This window comes from Tribolium madens, unplaced genomic scaffold (genome assembly GCF_015345945.1).
Source record: "Tribolium madens isolate multiple individuals breed KSU strain unplaced genomic scaffold, Tmad_KSU_1.1 Scaffold_7;HRSCAF=85;Tcas5.2_LG10, whole genome shotgun sequence".
Classification (NCBI taxonomy): domain Eukaryota; kingdom Metazoa; phylum Arthropoda; class Insecta; order Coleoptera; family Tenebrionidae; genus Tribolium; species Tribolium madens.
In genome coordinates, this window is record NW_025401050.1 from 10,170,713 (window position 1) to 10,180,214 (window position 9,502).

At 27.8% G+C, this 9,502-nt stretch overlaps 1 protein-coding gene across 2 annotated transcripts in view; it reads left to right on the forward strand.

Annotated features, from left to right (window-relative positions):
- The window catches only part of LOC123009451 (mannosyl-oligosaccharide alpha-1,2-mannosidase IA-like), a 39,628-nt gene that overhangs the window by 25,522 nt on the left and 4,604 nt on the right, over positions 1 to 9,502 (forward strand). The window contains exons 1-5 of one of the 2 annotated variants that reach the window (XM_044405753.1): positions 2,079 to 2,347; positions 5,225 to 5,443; positions 5,530 to 5,709; positions 7,285 to 7,498; positions 8,667 to 9,292. In XM_044405753.1, coding sequence (XP_044261688.1) covers positions 2,117 to 2,347; positions 5,225 to 5,443; positions 5,530 to 5,709; positions 7,285 to 7,498; positions 8,667 to 9,292 — 1,470 coding nt within the window. In that variant the 5' untranslated portion in view covers positions 2,079 to 2,116. Of the gene's footprint in view, positions 1 to 2,078; positions 2,348 to 5,224; positions 5,444 to 5,529; positions 5,710 to 7,284; positions 7,499 to 8,666; positions 9,293 to 9,502 lie in introns of those variants that run through there. The other variant, XM_044405752.1, reaches the window with a different exon arrangement.

Here is a 9,502-nt window from a genome sequence, read left to right on the forward strand (position 1 = left end):
CTGTTTTTGAAGATTATATCTAAAAATTGGGGTTTCAAATCTTTAAATTCTTGAAATGTTAGGATCATAAAACGTTTTTCAAATCTTGAAGTATCAAAAATTATCAAATTCCAGATAGGAGAAGCTTGCATTTCATAGAATTTATAAATCTTTGAAATCTTGAAATATTAGAATCGCGGGATATTAAGACCACAGAATATAGAAACTGCGACAGTTTTGAAGATTTAGAATTTTGAAATCTTGATCACTCAAAGACTTTAAATTTAGGATTCTAAAATTTTGAAGATCTATAAATAGAATTGAAATTGTCTTTTGAAAGATAGTAGATTGATATTTGAATCTAAAGAATAAGAATTTATTATTAAGATCTTAAATATTGAAAATCTAAAATTGTCAATTTTAGAAATACTTATAGGAACTTACAACAAGATAATCTTAGATTTCTAGAATCAATGGATTTCTAACGCTTCTAAGAATCTAATTAAGTTTTGGAATCTTGAAATATTATATTAACATCACGGAATATAGAAATTGTCCCAATTTTAAAGATTTAGAATTTAGAAATCTTGATTACTTAACAGTCTTTAATTTTTGCGATTATCTGGTCGATGATTTATAAATCTAGAATTTCTAAATTTTTATACCTAAAACCTCGAAATAAGGTGTTTTTTAAAATCTTGCAAATTTTGAAGATCTATAAAATATTTATAAACTCAAAGTTTATATTTTTAGAACCATTTTTTAATAATAAAATAATTTTGAATTCGAAATCTTATATTTGTATATCTGTGAAAGATGATAGACAGATATTAGAATCTAAAAATCTTGAAAATTTTGGTTATAGAAAATAATAAGAACTAGAAAATCCAAAATTATCTAATTCTAGAAATGTAAGAACTTCGAACACGAGTATCTTGGATTCTTAGAATTAAATTCTTAGAATTTCTAATCTCGATTAATCAAAAACTTTAATTTTTAGGATTCTGCGGTCGTGTGATTTAGAAATTTTAGAATTTCTTGGTTTTGATCCAAATTTTATTAAATTTAAAAAATATCTATGAAATTTTAGAAATTCAAAATTTGTATTAAAACTTAAAACACGAGAATCTTGGATTTCTAGAATCACAGAATTTCTAAAGCTTTAATAAATTATGCTCATTTTGAAGACTTAGAATTTCGAAATCTTGATTCCTCAAATTCCTCAAAATAATTTTTAGGTACTGTGATATAGCAATTATTTTTCTGATATCTAGAAACTCAGTGTTTTAAAGTCTTCAGATTTTGCATCTTTTAAAGATCGGTAAAATTTTAGAAATTCAAAATTTATATTCTTAGAATCATCTTTTACGTCTGTAATTAAAAACCTGTGTAATAATTTAAATAATTTTGATTTTGAAATCTTAGAATTGTAAACTATCTCTGGAAAACAGAAGGTAGATATTAAAAGGTAAAGATCCTGAAACTAAAGAATTAGAATTTTGCAGTTTTAGAGATATCAAGATTTTTAATTCTGGAATTTAGAAACCTTTTAATTTTTGAATGCTTGAAACATATTTAGAAAGCTTGTAGATTAAGTAAATTATTGTACTCTAGAGAAATCTTACGTCTTGAAGGTTCAAAATTACGAATTTTCAAAAATTTCAAAATTTTTGATTTTTAGAATTATCTTTTTTGCTGAATATAAAAATAAGATCAAGATTTTGGAATTTAGAAATTTGTAAATTCAAAAATTTCAAGATCTTGAAGCTTGAATCTTGAAAAATTTGATTAAAAAAAATGGTCTCTATCTTCTAACCTCAAACCCACTTATCCTCGTGTTTGATTACATTTAATTGACCCGTAGGAGTCTTTATCACTCAATTCTGCACCAGTTGTATGTCGTGTGCCACCTATTTATAACCATTTTCCCCACTTTTTTCAAAAAAAAAATTCAATTTCAAAAACGATTGGTTTCTAACGGAACCACGCGATGTTCATCCATCCTATTTCCTCTCGATTCGTTCTTTCACAATAGTGATAACACTTATCAAGACATATTTATTTGTAAATGTAAACGCATCACACCACTTGAGGTCAGTTCAGTTCAGTTTCTGGTGGTGTTAGTAACAAAAAAAAAATGGTTGTGGTACCAACAAAAGCTGCAACAGCTGGTGTTACTTCAGCGATTTTGGTGGTGGCTTGGACAGGGGTGTATTTTAGTAGACATCAAAATTCGAATAATGAAATCGGGGTGAAAAATGTGACGATGACTTTCAGTGGACAAAAACCAATAGTTGAGATTTTTACACTAGAGAAAAATTTAAGTTTGACAAGGGATAATGGGTTAAGGAAGGAGAAAGTAAAGGAGGTAATGAAAAAAAGGGGTGATTTTTGATAAGTTTTATCGTTTTTGAGGCTAATGAGGTTCAAAGTTTTGATGATTCAGTTTCTATTTTGATAAAGATTTTGCTATTTAAGAGTGTTTCCTGTTTATTGGACTAGTTTTGATTAAAATTAATTAATTAGTTAAAACTAATTAAAATCAAAATTTTTAACATCTAGAATCCAGTAAAGGTATGGAAATTCTAGAATTTTGAAGTTTGAGATTTCAATTTCTTTAGAATTTATTTATTTAGAATTTTGATATTCTCCAGTTTCAGAGTCTTTAAAACGTTAGAATCTAACCTGAAAATATGGTTTCACAGAGTTTCATAAAACTAATATTTTTAAATTTTAGAATCATGAGGGTTTAGAATCCAAAAATTTAACTTAAAAATATTTTATTGACGTTTAGAATCTTGTAAATATTGACATCTTGGGAAATATACGAAATCTAAGTTATGAAATCTAGAATCTTTAAAAGTTTTGATATTTATATTAGAAAATGAAGATGTGAAATTCTATATTCTTAGCAAAATTTCAGAAATTTGTTCTTTATTTTTTTTTAGAAATTTTGGATCTTTATAGAATCAAAGTGTTGGTGTTGGAATATTGAAGATCTTGAAAAAGTCTAACAATGTTGAAAAAGTCTATCAATTTTGAGGATTGAGGATTTAGATTTGTGTTTCTTGATTTATCTTTTTTAAACTTTTTTAGAATCTTGCTGTTGAAATATTGAGCTGTCAAAATTTTAGTCTTTTACGGAATCTTCGAAATACGAAATTTTACAATCTCAAATCCTGAACAACAGAATTTATGGATTTTTTAATCTTGAAAAAACTCAAAATCTTGATATTTGCACTATAATCTCTGTATTTTTTAATTAATTTTTTAGTAATTTATTGTCTTAGAATTCGTAAATTATTTTTGAAGGCCAAAACGTTAAACCCTCATTTTATTAGAAATTATGGATTTTTATATTTTCCAAAGAAACAAAATGTAGATTTAGAAGAAAAATTGATTTAGAATTTCAGACATTTGTTGTTCTAAGAATTCGAAGAATTATTTTTTTAATGTTCAGAATCTTAGAAACAGAATAGACAGAATTATAGAATAGACACAAAATCTTAGAAACTCAAATTCTTGAATGTTTTAGAAGTTCAGATTAATTTTAGAATCTAACAATCTTGAAAACAAAAATTTGAAGATATTGTTTTTTAACCCTAAAATATTTTATTGACTTTATATTTCCTAAAAAAACAAAATGTAGATTTAGAAGATGCATAATTTTTGATTTAGAATTTCAGACATTTGTTATCCTAAAAATTCGAAGAATTATTTTTAAGGTTCAGAATCTTAGAAACTCAAATTCTTGAATCTATTAGAAATGTTAGAAGTTTGGAGATCTAAAATTTTGAAATCTAACAATGTTGATGATTTAGAATCTCAAAATCTCAAGATTTTGGATTCTTTGAATATTTTTTAAATAAACATTATTTTAATAACAATTTTAGAAACTTAGCGTTGAATTAATAATATTTTAGAATCTTCACAGAATCTTACAAACTAAAAACGTAGAATATTTTTCAAGAATCTGAAATACTAAAGTCGTAGAAAATCTTAAATTTGCAAAATCTTAGAAACTGTCGAAGGATTCATAGAATCAAATCTTCTTAATTTTTAGAGTTAGAATCTAACAATCTTAAAGATAAGTTTTTATTTTTTAATGAGAAATATTTAGAATTTCAAAAGTTTGCGGTCTTAGGAATTTATAGAATTACTTTTAAGATCCAAAATCTTAGAAATCTTAGAAACTCAAATTTTTGAATCTATTAAAAATATCAAGATCTTGCTTTGTTAGCGTTAAAATCTTAGAATTGTAAAATATTTCAGTATCTTGAAAATACGAAATCTTACAATTTTGAATCCTGAAATATTTTTTGATCTTCACATTTTTCAATTTTCTAAAGTCTTAGAAAATCTTAAATTTGTGCAATCTTAGAAACTATCTGAGAATTCATACGATTAAATCTTTGTAATTTTTACAATTAGAAAGCAATAATCTTGAAGAGACCTTGAGTTTTTATTTTTTAATGAAAAATATTTAGAATTTCAGAAATTTGCTGTCCTAGAAATAGAATTATTTTTAAGATCCAAAATCTTAGAAACTCAAATTCTTGAATCTACTACAAGTTTGGAAATCTATAATTCTAGAATCTAACAGTCTTGAAAACTTAGAATTAGAAAATATTAAGATCTTGCATTTTTAGCGTATCGTAAAATATTTCAGAATCTTGAAAATAAGAAATCTTAGAATTTTGAAACCTGGAATATTCTTTGATCTTAGTAATTTTTTAAGACAATCTGAAATTCGCATAATTTTAGAAATTGTTTAAGATATTTTTGTAATATATTAGAAATCTTGTATTTCTTAGAATCTAACAATCTTGGGGATTTTTTCTCTTTATTTTTTAATTACCAACTATTGTAGAATCTTTTTCTAAATATTATAGAATTGTGGATATATTAAATTTACTCTAATTTTGGCAAAAAAATCAGAATTTTTTATTTTCAAGTTTTGATTCTAGATTTTTTCAAAGTAATACCGAGTGTTTCCGCCATGTATGTTTTAAATCGGTCATAACTCCGTTACTTATCAACATATTCCATTGACATTTCTGTGACAGTTATATTCCATCACCTACTACAATCTTCCTCAAACATCCACAATCACGTGATATACATATTTCCGTCCTAAATAAATTAAATTTTCCAATCGATCTTTTTTCCTCCCACTCACATCGTATTAGATTACTCATTTGTTTGTGTAGTTATTGATGAAATTTGATCGTAATTTCTCTTGCAGATGATGAAACACGCGTGGGATAATTACGTTCGTTATGCTTGGGGCAAAAATGAACTAAAACCGATAAGTAAACGTGGACATAGTGCAAGCATTTTCGGTACTTTACCCATCGCCGCGACGATTTTAGATGGTTTGGACACCCTGTATATCATGGGAATGAAAGACGAATTTAAACAGGCGAGAGATTGGGTCGCCAATGAGCTGGATTTGAACAGTATGGTAAGGAAAAAAGAAATCAAAAAAAATTTTTTTTCTTAAATTTTGAAATTTTTTTTTTTGAAAAAAAAATTATTTTTGTGTTCCAGACGGCCGATGTGTCCGTTTTTGAGTCCAACATCCGATTCGTGGGTGGATTATTGTCATGTTTTGCTCTCACAGGCGATGTGATGTTCCGAGACAAAGCGCAGCAAATTGCCGATAAATTATTGCCGGCATTTCAGACACAAACGGGCATTCCGCATGCTTTGGTCAACTTGAAAACAGGAGTAAGTAAAAAAAAAAAAATGGGCCCAAAAATTTTGGGTACGGTCCTGTCTTACTATATTTGAAAATACCGTTGTAATTACAGTTATTTCAGGAAATTCATTGTTTTTAAATTAAAACAAACAAAGAATTTAATTAACATGAAAAAATTTGCATTTGTCAACTTAAAAACAGGAGTGAGTAAAAAATAATGGGCTCAAAAATTTTGGGTACGGTCCTGTCTTACTATATTTGAAAATACCGTTGTAATTACAGTTATTTCAGGAAATTCATTGTTTTTAAATTAAAACAAACAAAGAATTTAATTAACATGAAAAAATTTGCATTTGAATTTTTATTTATTTTTTTTTTGGTTTATTATCTGTTTTTAGTTGCGAGGACATTTGAATTAAAATTCTATGTTGTTAAGGAAATTAACCGGAAAATAACAAACGGTTAATAAACGTTCATTAAAATTAATTGAAACTTTGGTACGGTTCATGTAATTGTAATTTTTTGCGTGTGAAGTGGGTTAGTCTGGTCTAGTAGGCTTTGTTTTTTTTTCACAAATTGAATTTTTTTTCTCTAATTTAGTTAATTAGAATTGCAGTTTGAATTTTTAGTCACCTATAAAAAATTTAAGTTTTGATTATTAATTTAAAAAAATTGTTTTCGCAATTGGCCATGAAAAAATTGTTTCTATTTTTCTATTTAATACGAAGTGTGGATAAGAAAATTTCTTCAATAAGCAAAAAATTGATAAGAAAAAACAGTTACTTAGTCGGCGATGAATTTTTTTTCTTAATTGGCTAAAAAAAATAAGTTTTTTATTTGATATTTTGACATTTTTATTTTGTGAATTTACATTTTATGAATATTAAAATTTGTGAAAACATAGTTTTTTATTTTGTTTGTTAGTCATTGTTTTAAGATGTGGTAAAAATTTGTGTTCTCATTTGGCGTTAAAAATTAGCAGTTGGCAATGAAAATTAAGATTAAAATACCTGACTTTGTTTTTCTAGTTGTTTCTCTAGTCAGAAATAAAAAAATTAAATGTTACTTTTTGTTGACTTTTGTTTGACTTTTAACAAAAATTGTTGCTTCGGTAGTGAAAAAAAATGACATTGTTTTACTCTAAGTTTTGTGTTTGGCAAAATCTGAGAAAAAAAATAAACCGAGACTGAAAAAAAGGACAAAATGAAATTTGTTTCCTTAATTGGCAATGTAAAGTTTATCTCAAGTTTTTGTCATTTGTAACGATATTTAAATTTTAGAAATTAAAATATAGCAAATTATTATATTTTATTAGTTGGCACAGAAAAATCAAATTAAAAACCATGTTTTTTGACATTTCATGGAAAAAAAAAATCTATTAATTTTTGTTATAATCCTAAAAAAAAATCCTAAAATAAATAATATTGAAAATTTGTTTCCTCAATTGGCCATGAAAAATCTAAACTATTAATTAATTTTTAACTTCTGAGAAAATTATTATAATTTGTGTCCTTAATTGGCGATAAAAATTGAAAATTTTGAATTTTTTGCCCACAAATTAAATTTGTTTCCTTAATCGGTCATGAAATTTTTTTTTTTTCTAGGCTAGTAAAAATTTCGGTTGGGCAAGTGGCGGTTCCAGTATTTTATCCGAATTCGGCACTCTTCACTTGGAATTCGCCTACTTGAGTGACATCACCGGTCAACCAATCTATCGCAACAAAGTCGATCACATCCGTCAATTCCTCCAAAGTTTAGAGAAACCAAACGGTCTTTACCCCAATTATCTCAATCCGAAGACGGGCAAATGGGGTCAACGTAAGTGTCAAGGCGAAGCCGAGTCATAAAATTTTGACTTATATTAATTTTATTTAATTTTTTTTTATTTTATTTTTTTATTTTATACAGGGTGTTCCGTCTAAACCCCACATTAGATGTATTGGGAGTTGGAATAATCGTATTTATTTGAAAATTGGTGCATAGCCATAAACCATTAAGTCCTCCTAAATGAAAATATTTTCAAGATGGAGGCACTTCCGCTTATACCGGAAGTCGGTCTCAACTTTCTTATTTTAAATGGAAAGCTATATTTTTTACTGCGCTTTTGGATTAATCGGGTTATTTTGAGGGAGTTTTCATCAGCTTTCCCTATACCTAAATTGAGGCGTTTTTGAAATATTTGGAGTTTTTCAAAAAATTTTGGATCTGCACCTTCCACTTTAAAAATCGGTAACTCTGCCATTTTTTAAGATTTTGAATTCGTTTGTTTGGCGTTTGAAAGAGAAAGTTTAGATCCTTTTTCTGGTGTTTTCAAATTTTGAAAAAAACATAACATGTCCCAAAATTTTAAGGTTACTTTTGTAATAATTCAAATACCCATAACTCAATTTTTCCAAATGAAACACCCCAATTTTTATTTAATTAAATGGAAGAGAATATAATTGTGCATTGATCTGTATTAACATTCCCTATACGTAAATTTAATAATTTTTAAGTTATTTCATTTGGAAAAATTGAGTTATGGGTATTTGAATTATTACGAAAGTAAATTTTATGGTTTGTAATTTTTTTTTCAAAATTTGAAAACACCGGAAAAAAGACCTAAAGTTTTTCTTTCAAACGCCAAAAAACTAATTAAAAATTTTAAAAAACAGCACAGTTACCGAATTTTAAAGTGCAAGGTGCAGATCCAAAAATTTTTGAAAAACTCCAAATATTTCAAAAACGCCTAAATTTAGGTATAGGGAAAGCTAATGAAAACTCCCTTAAAATAACCGGATTAATCCAAAAACGCAGTAAAAAATACACCTTTCCATTTAAAATAATAAAGTTGAGACCGACTTCCGGTATAAGCCGCCATCTTGAAAATATTTTCATTTAAGAGGACTTAATGCATTATGGCTATGTACTAATTTTCAAATTACGATTATTCCAACTTTTTTTTTTTTTTAATATATATTAATTTAATTTGACTTAATTTTTATAGACCACATGTCAATGGGGGCCCTCGGCGACAGCTTCTTCGAATACCTCCTCAAAGCTTGGCTCCAATCCAATAAGGAAGACAACGAAGCACGCCAAATGTTCGACGATGCCATGCAAGCCGTCCTCCAACATATGCTTTTTACCTCCCCCTCTGGTCTCATGTATTTCGCCGAATTGAAATTCGACCGTCCCGAACACAAAATGGACCATTTGGGCTGTTTTTCGGGTGGTCTTCTTGCCCTCGGTGCTAAAACGCTCAAAAACGACATGTCAAATCGATATATGGAAGTTGCAAAAAAAATAACGCATACATGTCATGAGTCATACGATAGGAGTAATACGAAATTGGGACCGGAAGCGTTCCGTTTTACTGAAGGTGCTGAAGCGAGGGCGTTGAAAAATTCCGAAAAATATTATATACTTAGACCGGAAGTTATCGAATCGTATTTTTATATGTGGAGGTTGACTAAGGATCAGAAGTATAGGGATTGGGGGTGGGAGGCGGTGCAAGCCTTAGAGAAGTATTGTCGTGTACCTGGGGGCTATACTGGCTTGAAAAATGTCTATTCGGATGATCCACAAAAGGATGATGTGCAGCAGAGTTTCTTCCTAGCGGAAACGCTAAAGGTAATTTGACATTTGACACTACTTTAGTGTCAAATTTGACAGTGGAGGAAGTCAACAATTGAGTTGTCCTAAACGATTTTTTTGATCAATAGTTTTGAAATTTGACAGTTTTGACATTTGACAGTTCTGACATTTGACAATACTTTAGTGTCAAATTTGACAGTGGAGGAAGTCAACAATTGAGTTGCTCTAAACGATTTTTTTGATCAA